We start from the raw sequence: 23,846 nt of genomic DNA, 5'->3' as shown, positions 1-23,846 counted from the left end.
TTTTTAGGGCTATATAACAATTAATTTGACTATTTTCTTATTAATGAACATTAGGCTTTCAGCATTTACTATTTCAAAACAAACTTTAATGACCGTAGTAATACTTCTTTGTACACATGCATGATTATATCTGTAGAATGAATTCTCAGAATTGAAATTGCTTGGCAAAAGAATATGCATTTTAAGTTTTGATTGCAAATGGTTTCCAAAAATGGTTAACCAATTTACATTCACACCAACAGTATATGAGAACTCCAGTCTCCCAACATTTTCACTAACATTTTGCTTTATACAATTCTTTGATATTTGTTGATCTAATAGGAAAAATACTGTTTTAATATTCATTTCTTTAATAATGAGTGTTGGACACCTTTTTATTCTAAAGACACTTATATTTCTTTGTGAACTACCAGTACTTAACCTTTGTAAATTTGTCCAGTGTTTTCTTCCATTTCTTGTTTATGTATGAGCACTTTGCACATTATAGAAACTAGTTTATTTGTCAAGTTATTGCAGACTGTCATTTGTATTTTTTCTATATTTTTATATAATCAAATTTATCAACTTTTTTGTTTTGTTTTTACATGGGTATTGAATTTTATGCCATCTTTAGCAAAGCCTAAATATTTCTCATGTTTTCTTCTAGCACTTTTCATGGTTTTTCTCTATACATTTATATTTTTATCATCTAGAATTTATTTTGGCTTAAGGAGATTACTCTTCTGATGCCCGGTTACTCATCCCCAAAACATTTATTAAATGACCTATCTTTATTTATTGAATGGCCTACCTGATTTTCAAGACTACTTATTTACAATGACAAAATTTATATATGCATTTGGGTCTCTTTCTGAATTTTCTGCTTTGTTCTACTGATTGAACTTTCTATACATCAGTACCAAAATTGGTATAATTATTAGTAGATACATAATATATTTTAAACAGTAATTTAATACTGTATTTAACTATCTGGTGGGGCTAGACCAGATAGTTATGACTTGTTTTTCAGAATTTTCCTGGCTATCTTACATGTTGACATTTTCAGATGAATGTTAAAATCACCTTTTACTCCTCTGAAAAATCAGTAGATTTTTCTACTGTTATTTTCAGTAGAATTATTTATTTCTAAAGTATAAAATGTACACCAATTTCAAGTCTTCTTATCCAAAAGGAAGAAAGCAATGTATGTCTTATCATTAATTCAAGTCCTTTAAATGTTCTTTAATAGAGGTTAAAATCATTTTCACATAGATCCTATGGATTCAAGTTTATTACTACATATTATCTTTTTGATAGCATTATAAACGTGGTTTTCCCCATTTTAAAGTTGATGTTTGTTTATTTACTACTGGGGTATGAATCTGTAATTAGCCACATCACTGAATACTCACTCTATTTTTATTAGTTTTCAGTTGATTCTCTTGAGATTTCAGGTATAAAATTTTACCCCCTGTAAGTATAATACTTTTTATTGCATTCTTTTGAATACATATACATAATATATCTTTTATATAATTTCATTGGCTAGAACTTAAAATGTAAGCTAACAGTCTACAGATGGTAAACTCTTAATTTTTGGATGTCTGAACAAGTCATTGCTCCCCTTCATTCTTGGATGATAGATTCTTATTTGACAATTACATTCCTCAGCACAGGTTGAGATATAATTGACATACTGCACATATTTAAAATTGACAACCACTAATCTGTTCTTAATCTCACAGTAAAAATAATAAATATATCCATCACCTCTGGTCAGTTTTCTCATTTCTATTTGTAATCCCTCTATCCTGCCTCTCCCTATTGGCGCTCTACTCTCAACAAACACTGATGTACTTTCTGTTACTATACATTAATTTACATTTCATAGAATTTTATATTAGAGCATCATACAACTTATACTTGATTTTGTCTGGCTTCTTTTACTCACTATGATTAGTTTGAGATTCCACCATGTTGTTGTATGTATTAAGAGCTCATTTCTTTTTATCGCTGAGGAGTATTTGACTGTATGGATATGCCACAATTTGCTTAACTATTTACCTGCTGATGAATATTTGGGGTGTTTCCAGTCATCAATTATCTTTTAAAGAGATTTACAAACTAAGTAAGTAATTGTTTTTACTTACTCATGCATTTACCATTTCCAGTGCTCTTCATTTCTGTGTAGATCTAGATTTCCCTCTGGTATTATTTTCCTTTCTTTCCAGAAGGACTTCCTATAATATTTCTTGTAGTGCTGATTTTCTAGTGCTGGATTCTTTTAGCTTTTGGGTCTGTAATATATTTTACCTTCACTTTTCAATGATATTTTGTCAAGTATAGAAATGTAGATTGACAATTTCTTTCAGTACTTTAAATATGTTCTTCCACTGTCTTCTAGCTTGTATAATTTGAGGAGAAGTCTGCTGTTATTTGTTCCTCTATATGTTAATATATATATATTTTTTTTTGGCTGGCTGGTTTTTTATGACTTGATTATGATGTGCTTTGGCGTAATTTTCTTCATGTTTCTTATGCTTGAAGTTCATTGAATTTTTTTGATCTGTGGATTTACATGTTCATCAAATTAGAAAGATTTTTGGCATTAGTTTTTCAAACATTTTTTCTGTCCCATCATTTCTTTCCTCTCCTAGGAATCCTATTGCATGTTTATTAGGCAACTTGAAGTTGAACAATAGATTGCTCATTCTCTGTTCACTGATTTTGGTCTTTTTCTTCCTTTGTGTCATTTTGGATGGTAAATCTTTGATTTCAGCAATGTTTTCTTTTTCAGTGTCAATTCTGATGTTAATCCCGTCCAGTGTATATTTCATCTCATATGTATTTTTCACTTCTAGAAGTTTAATTCAGGTCTTTTTTATATTTTCCATGTCTCTTCTTAACATGCTGGTGCTTTCCTCTATCTCCTTGAATATATGAGGTATAGATCTTCGAGTTATGAGGGGGTTAAGTCCCAATAAAGCCATCATAAATTGAATATATCCTATGTCGAAAATGCATTTAATACACCTAACCTACCAAACATCATAGCTTAGCCTAGCCTACCTTAAATATGCTCAGAACACTTATATTAGCCTACAGTTGGGCAAAATAATTTAACACGAAGCCTATTTTATAATAAAGTGTTGAATATCTCATGTAATTTATTGAATACTATGCTGACAGTAAAAAACAAAATGTTAGTATGGGCACTGAATGATTAGAAGTGTATCAGTTGTTAACCCTCATGATGATGTGGTTGACTGGGAGCTGTGGCTCACTGTTGCTGCCCAGCATCACAAGAGAGTATTGTACTGCACATTTCTAGCCTGGGAAGAGATCAAAATTCAAAATTTGAAGTATGGTTTCTACTGAATGTGTATTGCATTTGCATCATCATAAAGTTGAAAAACTGTAAGTTGAACCATTGTAAGTCAAGGATCATCTGTATATTTACAATAGCTGATTTAATGTCCTTGTCCACTAATTTTATCCTGTGTGTCACTTCTGGGTCAGTTTCTACTGACTGATATTTTGTCTTTATCAATTGTATTTTCCATTTATCATGGATTGTATTTTCCTGTTGACATGGTATCATTGCCTGGATGCCTGTGTTATTAAGTGCTATTTGTTTTCTATTCTTTAGATATTGATTTTTGTTCCAGGGCACAGTGTTTTTTAGAAATGGTACAGTTTTTTGCTTTTTATTTTGAAATAAATATATAACCACACCAAGTTCCCAAAAAGTATACAGGATAGCAGTATAGCTTGTGGATAAGTGAAATGAATGGCAGTAGTAATACAAGTAACAGGAGGGAGAAATTAGGAATATTTTGTTATTATAAGATACTTTCACTATCCATGAAGCAGTACAGTATTATTTAAAAGTGGACTTGTATCTGTTGTAAATGTATATTGCAAACTTTAGGGCAACTGCTAAAAAAAAAAGTAAAAAAGAAGTATAATTGATAAGCTAAGAAAGGAGAGGAAAAGGAATCATATAAAATGCCCAATTCAAACCACAAAAAGAAGAAATAAGTGGAAGAAGAAAACAGAAACAAAGAAGAAGGGAAATGAATAGAAAGTAACAACTGTGGTAGACATTATTCCAACTATATAACCACTTTAAATGTCAATTGTCTAAATACATCAATTAAAAGACAGACTATCAAAGTGATTCAAAAAATGGGACCCAGGGCTTCCATGGTGGTACAGTGGTTGAGAGTCCGCCTGCCGATGCAGGGGACATGGGTTCGTGCCCCGGTCTGGGAGAATCCCACATGCTGCAGAGCGGCTGGGCCCGTGAGCCATGGCCGCTGAGCCTGCGCATCCGGAGACTGTGCTACACAGCGGGAGAGGCCACAACAGTGAGAGGCCTGCGTACCGCCAAAAAAAAAAAAAAAAAGGGACCCAACTTTATGTTGTCTACAAGAAATTTAAGGATACATATATAGATTAAAAGTAAACGGATAGAGAAAGATATACCACCCTAACATTAATCAATAGATTAATAGCTGTGTGTGTGTGTATATATATATATATATATATATATATATATATATATATGTATGTATTTGCTTTAGGATGGTGAGGAACATTGTTAGACCAGTGACCCCATAAGCATTGGCCCAATGCCCCCCATAAGCATTGGCCTGATGCCATACTTCATTTGTTGTGAAATGAGTTCCTTGATGAAAAGTAATGCTATGCAGAATATCATAATAAGGCATTCTGTTAGCCCATGGATAATAGTTCTAGTAGAAGCATTCCATTCAGGGAAGGCAGATCCATATCCAGTGTAAGTGTCTATTCTAGTAAGAACAACATGCTGTTCCTTCCATGATGAAAGTTCAGGGTCATCAACCTGCCACCAGGTAACTGATCACCTGAGACATGGTGCCATATTGGAGACAGTGTTGATTTTTGCTGTTGTCATAATGGGCACTCAACAGTGGTTGTAGTCAAGATGACCTTGGTGAGTGGAAGTCCATGTTGCTGAGCCTTTGCATAACCTGCATCCCTGCGACCATGGTTACTCTGTTCATGAGCACATTTGGCGATGACAGGGTGGCTGGGAAAGAAGCTGACTGGTATCCACAGAATGGGTCGTTCTATCTACTTGAGTGTTAAAATGCTCCCCAGCTGAGGTCACCCTTTGGTAAGCATTCACATGGGACAAAAACCTTCCTATATACTAGCAACAGAATTTGAAATTAAAAGCAATTAACATTTACACTAGTATCCTGAAAAATAAAATACTTAGGTATAAATCTAACAAAGCATGTTATATAAATCTAACAAAATATGTGCATGATCTATATGAAGAAAACTATAAAATTACAAAAATTCCTTACTGATAAAAGAAACTGAAGAACAAATAAATGGAGAGAGATTCCATGTTCATGGATAGGAGGGCTCAATACTGTCAAGCCATCACTTCTTCCCAACTTGATCTATAGATTCAACACAATCCCAATAAAAATTCCAGCAAGTTACTTTGTGGATGTTGACAAACTGATTCTAAAGTTTATATGGAGAGGAGAAAGACCCAGAATACCCAATAGGATACTAAAGGAGAAGAACAAAGTCTTAGGACTGATGCTACTTGACTTTAAGACTTATTATAAACCTAAAGTAGTGAAGACAGATGATATTGGTAAAAAGATAAATATATCATTGGAATGAAATAGCCTAGAAACAGATTCAACAAATATAGTTAACTGATCCTTGACAAAGGAGCAAAAGCAATACAATGGAGAAAAGATAGTCTTCTCAACAAATGGTACTGGAACAACTAGACATATACATACATAAAAAACAAATCTAGACAGACTTTACACCCTTCACAAAAGTTAACTCAAAATTGATCATAGTCCTAAATGTTAAATACAAAATTGTAAAACTACTAGAAGAGAACATAGGAGAAAATGTAGATGACTTTGGTGTTACATCTAAAAAGACATTATCAAACACAAAGGCACAATCCATGAAAGAAAGATTGGTAAGTTTGACTTCACTAAAATTGAAAACTTCTACTTTGTAAAAGACATTATCAAGAAAATGAGAAGGCAAGCCGCAGACTAGAAGAAAATGGTTGCAAAATATATATCTGATAAAGGACCGTTAACCAAAATACACAAAGAACTCTTAAAATTCAACAAAAAGAAAACAACCTGACTAAAAAATGGGCAAAAGATCTAAACAGATACCACACCAGAAGATAGATGGCAAATGACCACACAAAAATATTTTAAATTTCAAATCAAAACAAGAATGAGAAACCACTACACAGCTATTAGAATGGCAAAAATCTAAGACACTGTCAACACCAAATGCTAGAATGGATGTGTAACAACAGGAACTCTCATTGATGGTGGGAATGCTAAATTGATTGTGGAAAGACAGTTTGCTAGTTTCTTAAAAAGCTAAACATAATTTTACCATATGATCAGCAATCATACTCCTTGGTATTTACCCAAAGAGGTTAAACTTATGTCCATACAAAAGCCTGAATGGATAAATAAACTGTGGTACATCCAGACAATGGAATATTATTCAGTGCTGAAAAGAAATGAGCTATCAAGCCATGAAAATAACATAAAGGAAACTTAGTTACATATTACTAAAGGAAGGAAGTCAATCTGAACAGACTGCATACTGTGTGATTCCAACTGTATGATAGTCTCAAAAAGGCAAAATTATGGAGACAGTAAAAAGATCTGTGGTTGCTAGCAGTTAAGGGGGAAGGAGGGATGAGCAGGGTGATGCAAGATTTTCAGAGCAGTAAAACTATTCTGTATTACACTGTAATGTATTATAATGATGGATACATGTCATTATACATATGTTAAAACATCAAGTGTAAGCCCTATTGCAAACTATGGATTTGGGGAGATGATGATGTATTCATATAGGTTCATCAGTTATAACAAACGTACCGTTCTGGTGGAGGATGTTAAGAGTGGGGAAGGCTCTCGGGGGGGGGGGGGGGGGGGGAAGGGGAATACGCAATATGTAAAATTGCTTTAAAACATTAATTATATTAAAAATATGAAAAGGGAACCCTCATACACTGTTAGTGGGAATGTAAATTGGTGCAGCCACTGTGGAAAATGGCATGAGGGTTTCTCAAAAAACTAAAAATAGAACTACCATATGAACGAGCAATTCCACTCCTAGGTAGATATCCAAAAAAAAACCCAAAACACTAATTTGAAAAGATACATGCACCCCAATGTACATAGCAGCATTATTTACAATTGCTAAGATATGGAAGCAACTTAAGTGTCCATCGACAGATGAATAGATAAGGAAGATGTTATATATATAAATATATATATATAAAACACACACCCATGCACACACACAGTGGAATACTACACAGCCATAAAAAAATTTTGCCATTTGCTGCAACATGGTTTGTCTTGGAGGGCATTTGCTAAATGAAGTCAGTCAGACAAAGACAAATACTGTATGATATCACTTATATGTGCAATCTAAAAAATACAACGAACTAGTGAATATAACAAAAAGGAAGCAGACTCAGATACAGAGAACAATCTAGTGGTTACCAGTGGGGAGGTGGGAGGGGCAACATAGGGGTGGGGGAGTGGGTGTTATAAACTATTGGGTGTATTATAGGCTACAAGGATGTATTGTACAACACAGAGGATATAACCAATATTTTGTAATAACTAAATTGGGTATAACCTTTAAAAATTGTATAAAAAGTAAAATATATATATATATATATATATATATATATATATATATATATATGTTATTTTTAAAAGCGTACAGGGAGTTTCCATGTACCCTTCACCCATTTCCCCATCACTAATATCTTGCATAACTATAGTTTAAAATCAAAACCAAGATGACATTTGTACAATTCACAGAGCTTACTCAAATTTGTCAGTTTTAGATGTACTTATTTGTATGTATGTGTAGTTCCAAATAATTTTGTCACATGTGTCAATTTGGGGAACTACCACTATAATCAAGATTCAGAACTGTTCCATCATCAACAGGATCTCCCGTGTTACTTCTTTATAGCCACACTAGTCCTTCCCTCACCCATTCCTAACTTTTGGCAAACACTAATCAGTTTTCCAGCTCTATAATTTTATTTCAAGACTGCTATATAAATGGATTCATATAGTACTTAACCTTTTAAGATCAGCTTTATTTCACTCAGTGCAATTATCTTGAGATCCATACAAGTTGTGAATATCAACAGTTTGTTCTCTTTTATTGCTGAATAGCATTTAATGGTATAAGGTGCCACATTTTGTTTAACCATTCACCAGTTGAAGGACATGTGGGTTGTTTCTAGCTTTTGGCTATTACAATTAAAGCTGCTATGAAATCTATATATAAATTTTTGAGTGAAGATCACTTTTCATTGTGTAGAACAGGGGTCCCCAACCCCCAGGTACCAGTCCATGGCCTGTTAGGAACCAGGCCACACAGTAGTAGGTGAGCGGCGGGCGAGCCAGTGAAGCTTCATCTGCCACTCCCCATTACTCCCCATCCCTCGCATTACTGCCTGAACTATCCCCTCCCCTCATCTGTGGAAAAATTGTTTTTTCCCACGGTTTCCACGAAACCGGTCCCTGGTGCCAAAAAGGCTGGGGACTGCTGCTCTAGAGTAAGTACCCAGGAATGGGATTGTTAGATAATAGAGTAATTGTGTTTTAACTTTATAAGAAAATGCCAATCTTTTTTCTACAATGCTTATACCATTTTGCATTCCCACCAGCAGAGTATGAGAGTTTCAGTTGATCTGTGTTATCCTCATCATCACTTTGTTTTTGCCAGTATGCTTAATTTTAGCCATTCTAATGCGTATTTAGTGGCATTCCATTCTTGTTTAAATTTGCATTCCTCTAGTGGCTAATGATGTTGAATATCTTTTCATGTGCTTATTTGCCATCTATCTTCTTTGGCAAAGAGTCTTTTCAAGTAGTTTGCCCATTTTTTTTTAAAGGAAATATTTCATTTTGGAATAATTTTACATTTAGAGGAAAGTAGCAAATAGAATACATAAATTTCTCATTCTCCTTTCCCAGTGTCACCTTGGTGCACTACTATTGGCTGAACTCTAGACTTCATTCATATTTCACCAGTTTTAAAAATTTTTTTCCTACAGTTTTTATTGAGGTGAAATTCATATAAAACCATTTTAAAATGTACAGTTCAGTGGCATTTAGTACATTCACAATGTTGTGCAACAACTACCACTATATAGCTCCAAAACATTTTCATCACCACAAAAAACAGCAATGACCCATTAAGCAGTCACTGCCCACTCTACTCTTCCCTAGCCACTGATGACCATCAATCTGCTCTCTGTTTCTAAGGATTTACTTATTCCGCATATTTCATATAAATGGAATCATACAATATGTGGCCTTTTGTCTGGCTTCTTTCACTTCATGTAATGTTTTTGAGGTTCATCTACGTAGCATGAATCAGTAATGCCTTTTTAAGATAAAATATTTTAAGATTGTAAAATACACATAAAATTTACCATCTTAACCAATCTTAAGTGTACAACTCAGTGGTATTAAGCACATTTGTACTGTGCACCAGCCATCTCCAGAACTCTTTTCACCTTGTAAAAATGAAACACATTACCCATTAAAAAATAACTCCCCATTTCCCTCTCCCCCAGCTCCTGGCAACCACAATTCTTTCTTTATCTATACATATGACTACTCTGGGTACCTCATACAATTGGAATCATACAATTTTTCTCTTTTTGTGACTGGCTTAGTTTACTTAGCATAGTATCCTCAAGGTTCATTCATGTTGTAGCGTATGTCAGAATTTCCTTCCTTTCTAAGGCTGAACAAATTCCACTGTATGTTTTACACATATTTTGTTTATCCATTCATCCACTGATAGACTGTGGATTAGGTTGCTTCCATATTTTAGCTATTGTCAATAATGTGTGTTTTCCATGGCAGCTGTACAATTTCACATTCCCACCAACAGTACACAAGGTTTCTAACTTCTCCACATCCTCGTCAACACATTATTTTCTGGTTTTATTTTTTAATGGTAGCCACCACCTATTGGGTATGTGATATTTCATTGTGGTTTTGATTTGCATTTCCCCGATGATTAGTGAGTTGAAGATCTTTTCATGTGCTTATTGGCCATCTGTATATCTTCTTTGGAGAAATATCTATATAACTCTTTTTCCCATTTTTAAATTGAGTTGTTTGTTATGGAACTTTAGGAGTTCTCTGAATATTGGATAGTAGAACCTTATCAGACATACGATTTGTAAATATTTTCCCTGTAGGTGGTCTTTTCACTTTCTTGATAATGTCCTTTGTGCAAAAATTTTTAATTTTGAAGTCCAATTTTTCTTTTGTTGCTTGTGTTTTTGGTGTCATATTTGAGAATCCATCGCCAAATTCAGTGTCATGAACATTTTCCCTTATGTTTTCTTCTAAGAGTTTTTTAGCTTTATCTCTTAAAGTTAAGTCATTGATCCATTTTTTTTTTTTTTTTTTGGAAGTGGTATGAGGTAGTGGTCCATCTCCAATATTTTGCATGTGGATTTCCGGTTGTCTCAGTATCATTTGTTGAAGAGACTATTCCCTGCCCCCCACCCCAAACCTCACTGAATTGTCCTGGTAACTTGTTGAAAAATCAATTGGTCATAGATGTATGGTTTTATTTCTGGACTCTCAGTTCTATCATCGATCTATATGTCTATCTTTATGCCAATATCACACTGTTTTTTTTTTTTTTTTTGCGGTATGCGGGCCTCTCACTGTTGTGGCCTCTCCCGTTGCGGAGCACAGGCTCCAGACGGGCAGGTTCAGCGGCCACGGCTCACGGGCCCAGCCGCTCCACGGCATATGGGATCTTCCCAGACCGGGGCACGAACCCATGTCCCCTGCATCAGCAGGCGGACTCTCAACCACTGCGCCACCAGGGAAGCCCCTATCACACTGTTTTGATATGTGTACCTATGCAGGAAGTTTTGAAATTGGGAAGTGTGAGTCTTCCAACTTTCTCCTTTTTTCAGTATTGTTTTGTCTATTTTTGCTTTGTCATTTCCACATGAATTTTAGGATAAGCTTTTTCATTATTTAAAATGGCTATTGGTATTTTGGCTGTGACTGCATTAAATCTGTTAGATTGTTTTGGGTATGACTTAAACAATATTAAGCATTTCAATTCATGAACAAGGGATGTATTTTCACTTACATAGGTCTTCTTTAATTTCTTTTAGCAATGTTTTGTAGTTTTCAGTGTACAAGTTTTACATCTCCTTGGTTAAATTTATTTCTAGGTATTTTATTATTTGGGAGACTTACAAATGGAATTTTTTAAAATTTCTTTTTCAAAATTTTCATTGCTGATGTATAGAAATGCAGCTGATTTCTGTGTGTTTATCTTATACGCTGCAACTTTGCTAAATTATTAGTTCTAGTTCTTTTGTGGATTCTTTGGGATTTTCTGTATAGAGGATCATGCCATCTGCCACAGGGATAGTTTTACTTCTTTATTAATTTGGATGCTCTTTACTTATTTATTTTGCTTAATATCTCTGGCTAGAACTTCCAGTACAAAATAGAAGTGGTAAACAAAGGCATCCTTGTCTTGTTCTTGATCTTAATGAAGAAAGTTTTCAGTCTTTCACCCTTGAGTAGAATGACTGTGGGCTTATCATGAATGACTTTTATCAGTTTAAGGACGTTCCCTTCTATTTCTAGTTTTCTGAATTTTTTTGTTTTGTGTGGTTTTTTTTTTTTGAATCATGAAACGGTATTCAATTTTGTCAAATCCTTTTTCTGCACCAATTGAGATGATCATGTGTGGGATTTTTCCTTCATTCTGTTAGTGTGGTTTTTTTACCTTTTTAATTTTCTTCTGTTGAACCACTCTTGTATTTCTGAGATAAATCTCACTTGATTATGGTATATAATCCTTTTAATATGCTGTTGGATTTTGTTTGCTAATACTTTGAGAATATTTGCATGTATATTCATAAGGGATATTGGTCTTTAATTTTATTATCTTGGGTGTTCTTTGTCTAGGTTTGTAATCAGAGTAATGCTGGTTCATAGAATGCATTAGGAAAGGTTCCCTCTTCTATTTTTTTGCAAGAGTTTGATAAGGATACGTGTTAATTCTTCTTTACATATTTGGTAGAATTCACCAGTGAAGCCATCTCATCCTGGACTTTTCTTTGTCAGGAGGTTTCTGAGTACTGATTCAATGTCCTTACTTGACATTGAATAGCTAAGCTCAGATTTTCTTTCTTCTTAAGTCAGTTTTGGTAATTCATGTATTTCTAGGAATTTGCCTATTTCATCTAGATTATCTAATGTTGGCATACAGTTGTTCATAGTATTCTCTTATAATCCTCTAACTTCTGTAAGGTTGATAGTAATGTAGCCACTTTTATTCCTGATTATAACTGTTTGTATTCTCTTTTTTTTTCTTAGTCTAGGTGAGGGTTTGTCAATTTGTTGATCTTTTCAGAGTCAACTTATGGCTTGATTATTGATTTTCCATTATCTATTTTATTTTCTTTCATCTTTATTTTTTTTCTTACTCTGCTAGCTTTGGGTTTAATTGGCTGATCTTTTCTAGTTTGTTAAGGTGTAGAGTTGGATTATTGTTCTGAGAGCTTTCTTCTTTTTTCTTTTTAACATCTTTATTGGAGTAAAATTGCTTTACAATGGTGTGTTAGTTTCTGCTTTATAACAAAGTGAATCAGTTATACATATACATATATCCCCATATCTCCTCCCTCTTGTGTATCCCTCCCACCCTCCCTATCCCACCCCTCTAGGTGGTCACAAAGCACTGAGCTGATCTCCCTGTGCTATACAGCTGCTTCCCCCTAGCTATCTATTTTACATTTAGTAGTATATATAAGTCCATGCCACTCTCTCACTTCATCCCAGCTTACCCTTCCCCCTCCCCATGTCCTCAAGTCCATTCTCTACGTCTGCATCTTTATTCCTGTCCTGCCCCTAGGTTCTTCATAACCATTTTTTTTTTTTTTAGATTCCATATATATGTATTAGCATACGGTATTTGTTTTTCTCTTTCTGACTTACTTCACTCTGTATGACAGACTCTAGGTCTATCCACCTCACTACAAATAACTCAATTTTGTTTCTTTTTATGGCTGAGTAATATTCCATTGTATATATGTGCCGCATCTTCTTTATCCTTTCATCTGTCGATGGACACTGAGGTTGCTTCCATGTCCTGGCTATTGTAAATAGGAGCCTTCTTCTTTTTAATATAGGCATTTATAACTATAATTTTCCTCTGAGATGTGTCTACGGTGTAACCTATAGATTTAGTTGTTTGTTTTCATTCGTCTCAAAGTATCTCCAATTTCCCTTTTAATTTCCTCTTTGATCCATTAGTTGTTTAAGAGTGTTCTATTTAATTTCCAAGTTTTATGAATTTTCCAGCTTTATTTCTTTTCTTTTCCTTTTTAAAAATTAATTAATTAATTTATTTTTGGCTGTGTTGGGTCTTCGTTTCTGTGCAAGGGCTTTCTCTAGTTGCGGCAAGCGGGAGCCACTCTTCATCACGGTGCGCGGGCCTCACTGTCGCGGCCTCTCGTTGCGGAGCACAGGCTCCAGACGTGCAGGCTCAGTAGTTGTGGCTCACAGGCCTAGTTGCTCCGTGGCATGTGGGATCTTCCCAGACCAGGGCTCGAACCCGTGTCCCCTGCATTGGCAGGCAGATTCTCAACCACTGCGCCACCAGGGAAGCCTTCCAGCTTTATTTCTGACTTCTAGTTTCTTTCCATTGTGGTTAAAGAGAAAACTTTGTATGATTTTAATCTTCTTAAATTTACTGAGTCTTGTTTTGTGGCCTAAAATATGTCCTGTCCTGGACAGTGTTCCATGAGCCCTTGAGAAGAATATGTCTTCTACTATTATTGTGTAGAGTACTTTATATATGTCTATTAGGACTAATTGGTTTACAGTGTTATTCACATCCTCTTTTTTGATCACCTGTGTAAATTTTCTATCCTCATTGAAAGCAGCCTATTGAATTCTCCAACTATTATTGTAGAATTGTCTAATTCTCCCTTCAATTCTGTTAATGTTTGATTCATATATTTGGGACTCTGCTATTTGGTGCATATTTATTTACAATTGTTTTATCTTCTCACTGAATTGATGCCTTTATCAATATATAATGTCCTTCTTTGTTAGTTTTTGACTTAAAGTCTACTTTGTTAGTATTAATATTGCCACCCAAGCTTTGTTTACTATTTGCATGGAATATCATTTTCTATCATTTTAATTTTAATATATTTGTTTTTTTAATCTAAAATGAGTCTCTTGTATAGTTGGATCTTATATACTTTTTAGTCTGCCAATTTGACTTTTAAATGGTGAGTTTAATCCATTTAAAGTAATTACTTTAAAAAAATAATTACTAATAAAGAAGCACTTCTGCCATTTTTATATTTGTTTTCAAAAAATATCTTTCTGAATTGCTCCAATACTGCCTTCTTTTTTGATTCATTTTTTTTTCTAATATACCTTTTTTATCCCTCCACATTTCCTTTTCTGTGTATTTTTTAGTTATTTTCAAATGGTTATTCTGGTGATTATAATTAACATCATAAATTTATAACAATCTATTTTGAATTGATACCAACTTAGCTTCAATAGCATACAAAACTCAGCTCTTATAGAGCTCCCTCACCTCCCCTTATGTTGTTGTTGCCTTAGTATCTTTATACATTGCATGCCCATTAAAAAAGATTTATAACAGTTTTATACATTTGTCTCTTAAGTCATGTAGGAAACAAAATAGAGGGGTTAAGAAAAATATAATAATACTGGCTTTTGTATCTGCCTATTTAGTTACCTTTACCAGTGTTCTTTATTTCCTTAAATGGCTTCAAGTTACCGTCTAGTGTCTTTTCACTTCAGCCGGCAGACTCCCGTTAGTATTTCTTGTGTGTGTGTGTGGGGGGGGGGGGGGGTCTACTAGTGATAAACTCTCTTTGCTTTTGTTTATCTGGGAATGTCTTAATTTCTCTTTCAGTTTTGAAGGAAAATTTTGCCAGTTATAGAATTCTTTGTCGACATTTTTCTTTTCTTTCAGCACTTTAAATATGTCATTTTACTGCATTTTGGCTTTTATGGTTTCTGATGTGCAACTGGCTTTTAATCTTATTGAGGAGCCCTTATACATGATGAGTCGCTTCTCTCTTGCTGCTTTTAAGATTCTCTGTGTAAAGTTTGATTGTAATGTGTCCCAGTGTGGGTCTCTTTGAGTTTTTCACATTTGGAGCTCATTGACTTTCTTGGCTGTAGAGATTCACATCTTTCCTCAAGTTTGGGATGTTTTCAGCCATTTCCTCAAATATTCTTTCTTCCCTTTTTTCTCCTTCTCTTCTTCTGGTACTCCCATAATATACTGGCATACTCAATGGTGTCTCACAAGTCACTGAACCTTTGTTCATTTTCTTTCATATTTTTTTGCTCCTCTGAGTTGATAATTTCAATTGGCCACTTTCTTCTGCCAGCTCAAATCTGCTGTTAAACCTTTCTGGTGAATTTTTCACTTTAGCCTTTGTAATTTTTAGCTCCAGAATTTCTACTTAGTTCCTTTTTATAATTTCTATTTCTTTATTAATAGTCTCTATTTGTTCATCCATTGTTATCCAATTCTTAATTGGCTTTTTCATTTGTGCTTGTTTTAGCTTCATAATCTTCTAAAAAATTGTTTCATTGCTCCCTTTGAGTATCCTAAAAGTCTTTAAAATAAGTCTTTGTTATTCTTTTAATAAAATTAATTTCATATAGAATGAACTATTGTAGTACTTAACTTTTGTCTCTTTTAGCACGAGATTTTTTTTTATGTAGTCTGGAATTTTTTCTCCAGCTCCCCCTTCTTTGTTCTCTACTCTGGGTAAGTAGTTTTATAGTTGCTTTCCACTAGTTTCCAGATCTTTAAGTCTATAATTTTCAGAGTTCTTGATCCATGATATTGCAGGAGCTATGAAAAAAAAGCTAGTGGGAAATCCTGTCGGTCCAGTGGTCATGACTTGGTGCTTTCACTGCTGTGGGCCTGGGTTCGATCCTTGGTCAGGGAACTGAGATCCTGTAAAATGCACGGCACAGCCAAAAAAAAAAAAAAAAAAAGAAAAAGAAAAAGAAAAAAGAGCTAGCTAGCTACTCACCTAGTAAGTCAGAAACCAGGCCCAAGAATTGTTTGAGGGTTTTAAAATCATGCAGGTGGTAGGGGTTGTTGTTGTTTTCTCTGTTTTTTTGCTTTAATTTCTTAGGTCATTAATTTGATTTAAAAATGTGGTTTGTAAGATTCTACTTTTACATATTAAGGTCTTCTTTGTGGTTTTAACATTGGTTTAACTTTTATAAGTTTTTCAGTGGGCACTTGAAATTATAACACATTTTCAAGGTATAAAGCTCAGGATATATTAAATAAATCTTCCAAGTAAATTATGTTTCTTTGTTCCCATATGGTTTTTCTTACTTTTTGCCTCCTTGAGTTGTCATTAAATTATGTTAGAATCTCTTATGGTTATCACATTTCTGTTTAATGTTTCTTGTACATCAAGAACTGTAAGAAATGTAATTATTATCCTACATTATTTGGTTTATTAAAATTTGTAAACAGTTTCATTGTAGATGGTACATTTCTGCACTATAAATATCAGCACTTTTCTAATTTAATGTATTTTGCCTTGAACTCAGCTGATATTAACATCATAATTCCTGTTTTATTTTTGCTAGTAGTTGTCTTATATGTCCTACTACTAGCCTTTGAATCACTTTGCTTTAGATGTCTCTCTTGTGAATTTTGTTTTGCTATACATGCTGAAAGCCTTTTTCTTGTAAGTAAAGTAATTCACTTTTTATGTCTATTGACAGAGACATTTCATTATAGTTCTGTCATTTAAAAAAACACATTTAGTATTTTTACTTAATTTTCTGGGAGACAATTTACATACTAACCCCCTTCTTAAGTTAATGTGACAATTTTCCATAATGAACTGCTTAAAGAGAAGCTTTGGTCTAGAATGGAATGAAACAGCCAAAAACCAAACGTACAAAAAAATAGATTAAAAACTTTAAAAGACTGTTTAAAAATCCAACATTTTCACCAGTTATATTCAAACAACACTCAAATGATATCGGCATATGCATTTTTAGTGTTTCCTTGTGGTTGGCTTTCCTCACCATCTTGCAAGTTACAAACAGAGCTGCAGTCAGTTGTAGTCTGTCATGCTAGATCATAGAGGTTCACTCAGCTTCATATTAGTTGAAGGCCCTGGGTGGAGGACTCTAAGGTCTTGAAATCCCAAATCATCATGGCTCCATTGATTCCTATAGGGCAAAATTTCTGATCATCTTGCTTGTCTATCTTGCAAATAGGTACTTGAGTGATGCTATTCTGGTGTACCATCTCTGAGGCTGTATTATGGTCCTTGATTGTGACTCTTGTCTATGTTGTGGAAGTGTTCCATGGCTAACATGTGCTGCATGCTGTGTTTTGGAAAGTCTAGTTTGGAGACTAAGGTCAAGCAGCCATGGTCATCTTAGTTAAAAAGCACTGGGCAGCATTCTTGGCCAGGAGCTACAACACCACTGTTCTCTGAGACAAATAATACACTCAGGAGTGACAGGAACTCTGTTTTCAGATTGCAACCTGAACACTATTTGAGACATCAGGACTGCATGTGGTGCTTACTCAGGCTCCCAGTGGTAGAGAAGTTGAACCAGGGACCCAGCCTCCAGTGCCACCAAACTGTGACATCAGTTAACCAAAATGCATCTTGCTGCTCCATGGCATGCTGGTTGGCTTTTCATCCACTTTTTAATTGTATGTAGAAGCACTCTGCATTTGAAGTCACATGATCCTGCTGTCAGCAAAACACGGAGATACCGGTCCAAACTAAGGACAGTGAATGAACTGGCTTTTTAATGTGCTTGCTTACCCACTCGTCATTTTTATATCCAAGTGACAGACAGAAATGAATTGTTTTTCACTCTCCACAGCAAATTTGTTCTTTAGAGGGGACCACTTCACAAAAGTGGCTGCATGATTAATTCTCAAGGTTACCAGGGTTAGCGTCCAAACCCCATCTTTCCAACTCCTGCAAAGGACAGTGTGATCATGCTCGAGAGCTCTATCCCTACCTGTGATGTCTCCACTGTGCTCCTGGAGTGCATGAGGTTTCACCCACTGGCTCCCATTCCTCTTATAGGTGGGAACTTTGTGGGTATTGTGGCTAAGGGCAATCTGAGTATGGCACGGCAAATGGCTCCAGTAAAAATTGTTTCAGGGACAATATTTTTGGTGTTTTTAAAGGTTAGAAAGCTGGGGTCAGGGCAGTCCTGACAGGCTCAGAGTGTAGAATTTGAAGACTCTGGTCAGTCAACAGGAACAGGCTGTGTTCCATTCTGCAAGTTTTATGTAGATTATTTCATCTTCCTCTTCCTTCTCCTCCTCCTCTTCCCCCCTTCTTCCTCTTCCTTCTTCTTTTTCCTTCTCTAGTTTCTGTAGCTTCTTTCACTATATGGCCTGTATTTTCTTATTTTCTTTTTTATATGTATTATCCTTTGCCTGATTTATTTGGGGTATTAATTTTTTTAGTGGTTATCTTGAAGATATAATTTTAATTCTTCTTGAATTGCTATATATGCATAATGTCAATTTATTTCCCCTTGTGAAAGGTGAAATTAAGTATAATTCCTCTTCCTCTGCTTATCTTTGCTCTCAGTTCATTACCGATTAACCACCACACTTAGCTATAGAAATACTAACTCTTGTTAGCAACTTTAACCTCTCTTTTCCCTCTCGAAAAAATAAAAGTTAAGGTATTTCTATATCATTATGGATTTTATGTTTACATTTTATTTTATAATAATATTTGCCACTGTCATTTAACTTTAGTTTTACAATTAAATAAATTAAATTATCAGTACTTGTCCTTTGACCATGGCCTCTCCACGCATCTTTTCATTGGCTGGAGGCCATCCTGTAGTAGATATTTTTAAGGGTTCACGGGGGCCTGTGTTTCATTTACAGTATTCTATAATGCATATATAACACTATATTCATAACGTTGTGCCAGCCCCTGGATTATGTGCATTCAGGGTTTGAATTATCAATTCATTTTTAGGTCATTAATTCAAAGTCTTTATTAAGAAAGAGAAATGTCTGTATTTTTTGTTAAAAATTGAGAAACAAGATAGTTTTTCACTGAATGTTAAAATGTTAGGGAATAAAGCAATTTACCATGATTCTGGTAACTACTTCATAAAAGGCTAACAACTTGAGGGTTCTAATTGCATAACTGTCCAACGTATGAGGTTTTTACTGTTATTACTATTATTTTACTTTTACTGTTATACTGCCACTCCAGATAAGGATTTTTGTAACAAAGAAGTTATTACATTAGTACCCAAAGCTCTCCAACACGTTGTCATCTTTCCTTTGTCTTCAGTGAACAGCTCATATACACAGTCACTAACACCTTTACACAGATGACTGTTATCTATTACTTTGGGCTTGAGATTTCCCCTCTACACTCTAGCCCTACATTTCTTTTTTTTCCTTATTTTTTTAATTGAAGTATAGTTGACTTACAATTTGTGTTAGTTTTAGGTGTACAGCAAAATGATATATACATATTTTTTTTCAGATTATTTTTCATTATAGGTTATTGTAAGATTTTGAATATTGTTCCTTGTGCTATATGGTAAACAGTCCTACATTTCTAATTGCTCACTGAGTGGTTAACATGAATGTCCCTGAGCAACTCAAACTCATTTTCCTTTCCTCTTAAACCAGGTATTCTCCATGAGAATGGTATTCTCCATTTTCTGCACTCTGTGGTCATCCTTGACTCCCCCTATTTCCTTATGCCTTACCAGCCCTGTTCCCTCACTGTTCCCAATCCCAGTTGTAAAGTCTCCCATGGTAACACCTCTTCATTTTCACTGTTGTTATCCTACTTTGGTCCTTATTTGGTGTACTACAATAGCTTCTTACACATTTTCCTCCTTCACTAAAGGGTTATACACCACTGGAGAATATTCTTCCTGAAACCATGTTACAAGCAACCCAGGATATATTTTACAGCAAAGTTTTACACTGGAAGAATTTACATACATAAAGACATTTATCCTCTTTCAGAATCCTTACAATTTTTTTTCTGGAGATTTGTGGGAAACAAGTTTTAAAAATGAAATTACATTGACAACATACTTAGAAATAGGGATTTAATGAAATTTTATTGTGAATACTTTTAATTGCAAAAAATCCTTTAGTAAAGTGATAAGCACTTGACTATTTTATCTTTTATATATGTGAGTTTTCATAATCATCTGTGTCTAAAGTATGTGTAAAAATAGAATGAAGCAACTGGGAAGGAGATAATTGGCGACTGACAGTTTTAGGAATTGTTTATTAATATGTTTATTAATAACAATCATGCCTAACTGACCTCCAGATTAGAATTAAAACTAAGAGCTTTCTTTGCTACTTCCAATAAATATGGAAGTGGGCTGAGAATCTTCTATTTTTTTTTATTATTCCTTTTCAACATTCTAGGAAAGAAATTATGATATGTGGAAATTATGTGAATAAATATCAGAATGCATATTTTTCTAGAGAAAAGCATTCTCATTCTTTAGTCTTCATTTGACATTTGTCACAGTACATGCTATACAAAATGATAGGTAATTATAAGATTATAAGTTTTGCAATGATATATACCTGATTTAAATTCAGTTTTGCTATAGTTGTATGACCTTAGACAAATTTGAATTTTTCATAGCCTTAATTTATTTGTAAAGTGGGAACAATATTACTGATCTATCTCGGATAATTTGTACAAATTATGTAGCATAATGTCTGACATGTAGTAGCAGGTCAATAAATGGAACTAGAATGTTGATTCTTCCTCTGACATCAAGTACATTGGCAAAATACTAATTAACTTCAAAACAATTTTGTTAATATTAAACTAATAATAATACTAAATATGTTAGTGCTTTGCATTTAAAAATACAATAACATAATTGTCCAATATAATCAAATTCGTCTAAGATGATATGTAATCAGATTTTGAATGTAACAAACTATTTGACTAAAAGTTATTTAATTTAGATACGAGATGAGGTATGTGAATATGCTCCATAAACTTTGGGTATTACGTTCTGTGATCTAGGTTAAAATCTTAATTCTACAATTTATTAACAATATAACCTCAGTTTCTACTCTGAAAAAAAAGACTGGGAACAATAATAACTATCTTAAAGAGTTGCTAAGAAAGTCAAATAAAATAATGTATGTGAAACAGCTTTGTACACTAAAAAATAATGCAAAGACTAATTATTGTATTTTTCTTATTTCAACCATGACATTAGTAGGATTTAATGCTATGACTTTAAGTCAGAATAAAGGAGATGAAAATAAAAGTAATTCAATTAAATTTCAGAAAAAAAAACTCTTGGCACAAGCAGATAAAAGTTCTGAAAGAAAAATTTATGAAAGCCTGTTTATTTCAGAGCTAGAATTATGAATAAGCCCTTAACCACCACAAAAAATAAACTAAAAGTGAATAAAATCTTCTATAACTTTCTTAAATGGAGAGAACTCTATTCTTTTATGTATCAGACTTTGTTGTTGTTGTTGTTAAATAGCATTAATTCTAAATGATATTAATATACAAAATGGGAAAAATAGTTCCAGAAAAAGTGATGTTCATTTACATGGTTACAGTCACAAGGGTCCATATGCATGACTAGTTAATGTTTAAAACCATTCTCATGATAAAAAACAAAAACCCGAAAACATTATATACCTTGGTGTGTAATGATTTATGAAACATAATTTTGTAAAATGATTAACAAACAAAATGTTGAATGCTGCCAACAGAACTGTATGGTGATTTTTAAGAAAGGCTTTTTGGAAAGCCATTAAACACTGCCATCTAGGAAACTTGTTATTCATGGACTGGTTGGTTAAAATGTTCAGCCAAATGAATGTAAGAAAACTTAAAATTGTTGGCTTTTGCCTACCGTACCAAGATCAGCCTTAAGATCTGTTGGCAGACTTAACTTTCTTGATCCTTTAACTGAAACAACAGAAAAAGGAAAAAGGCAGTTGTTAATTATATAAGATTAAAGAGGAGTGTGAGGGAACAGTATGTTTTACAGTATAAGTATTGTGAACGTTACATTTAGTGAGCATTATGGAAGCAGAAATATTGTTCAGTGTTAGTTTGTTGTCATTCAGGAATAAATAATACGCAAACAGAAACATGAGAAAAGCAATTGTTATTACAGTAAATAATTAAGTGCATCTTTGCATAGTTTTTTTCACATGTAGCATGAGAAGTGATTTCTTATTTTGGAAAGAACCAAAAATCAATTCCAGATAAATCTGATAGATAAAGAAGTACTGCAACAAATGTATAAGTTCAGATCATAAATAACAATGGTAAGGGGGAAAACTGATTAACTCTGTAAGCATTTTTTGAAATAGAAAGAAAATTCTATTATAGATGTGTATGATATAGTGAAGGAAACTTTACCATACCTATGGCAGGTGAAATGACTTATATATTGAATACTACAATGTTAAATTCAATAGATAAAAAAATCTTAAATAAAAAATATTTGAAAATAAATTTAATTATATTATTATAAATCAAGCTGTCATAAAATGTTTGAATAAACCAAGAAAACTCCTACAATTTATTGAAAATTTGCCTCATTATCTGTTAATAAAAATTTTACATTGGGCATCTCATAAAATATTTAACTGGAATGTTATAATAGAAAGAAATTGCATTGGGGAAATCATGTTAGAAATATTTTCTGTCAGTTAATACTTTATTAAGACTCAAATTGATACTATCAATTAATTTATACCTTCTAATGAGTGATTTTCTTTACAATTAGGAAAGATATTTTAAAATAAAGATGCAGTATGATACAGTAGAAAGAATACTCAATTTAAAATCAGAAAACATGAGTCACAAATTTCTGAATTGTTACCACCTAATTAAAAAACTTTGAAAAAGTTTTATAAAAATCCCTTCATCAATTTTCAGCTTAATCTTCCCATCTGTCAAATAACATGTTTGATAGTATCTCTAATATTTCAGCTGGAATTATTGGAATATATTTTATAAAACCTAAATATAATAGAAACCTGAATATACTTTTTGTGTGTCATGAAATATTACTCATCTTTTGATTTTTTTCCAACCATTTAAAAAACCCATTCTTAATTCACAAGTCATACCAAAATAGGTTGCAAACTGGATTTGGCCTGTGGGCTGTAGCTTGCTGACTACAATATGCCATGCTAAACTACTTATTAAAGGAAATCTAAGCATTATCATTCTAATAAAAATAATAGCAACAGGCAGTTGTCTCTATAAAAAAGATATTAAATAATTCTATTAAGGAGAAATCAAATCAAATTTGAGCAATTTGGGTTTAGAATCAGCAGCACAACAAAAAGATTGTATTTATATAAAAATATGTCAAACTAAATAAATATATGTAATAATTATGCCAGAACAGGTTGCAAATAAAGTATATTTTGTAAATTGATTCACAATTCAGATAGACTGAGGAAGTGGGATGTTACTATTTTAAATCTTTCACTTAATTTTTAAAATAGGAACTAATTCTTTATAATGTAAGGATTTGTTTCAGAATTTCTTTTTAATTGTTTCTATTTTGTTTTTAAATAGGGTATTTTAATATATCTATATAGTATAAATTCAAAAATGGATTATAAAGATGCTTTCAGAAAGAAGTCAAACAGTTCCTTTCTATTAGTCTAGTACCTAATTT

The 23,846-nt window shown here is 33.4% G+C and overlaps 1 protein-coding gene and 1 pseudogene across 2 annotated transcripts in view; both read right to left on the bottom strand.

The window, feature by feature from the left end:
- The window catches only part of STXBP5L (syntaxin binding protein 5L), a 362,740-nt gene that overhangs the window by 34,843 nt on the left and 304,051 nt on the right, over positions 1-23,846 (bottom strand). The window contains exon 22 of one of the 2 annotated variants that reach the window (XM_027105973.1): positions 22,061-22,111. The exons of the other annotated variant lie outside the window; for it this stretch is intronic. Within the exon in view, the coding sequence (XP_026961774.1) occupies positions 22,061-22,111 (51 nt within the window). The remainder of the gene's footprint in view (positions 1-22,060; positions 22,112-23,846) is intronic. 2 annotated transcript variants of the gene reach the window in all.
- Positions 16,930-22,022, bottom strand: LOC113620218 (actin-related protein 2/3 complex subunit 1A pseudogene; annotated as a pseudogene).

The sequence above is a fragment of the Aethalodelphis obliquidens genome, unplaced genomic scaffold, assembly GCF_003676395.1.
Source record: "Aethalodelphis obliquidens isolate GAN/ISIS:26980383/991018 unplaced genomic scaffold, ASM367639v1 scaffold1, whole genome shotgun sequence".
Taxonomy (NCBI): Eukaryota; Metazoa; Chordata; class Mammalia; order Artiodactyla; family Delphinidae; genus Aethalodelphis; species Aethalodelphis obliquidens.
The sequence above is the reverse complement of the archived record's forward strand: the minus strand, read 5'-3'. Positions and strand labels throughout refer to the sequence as shown.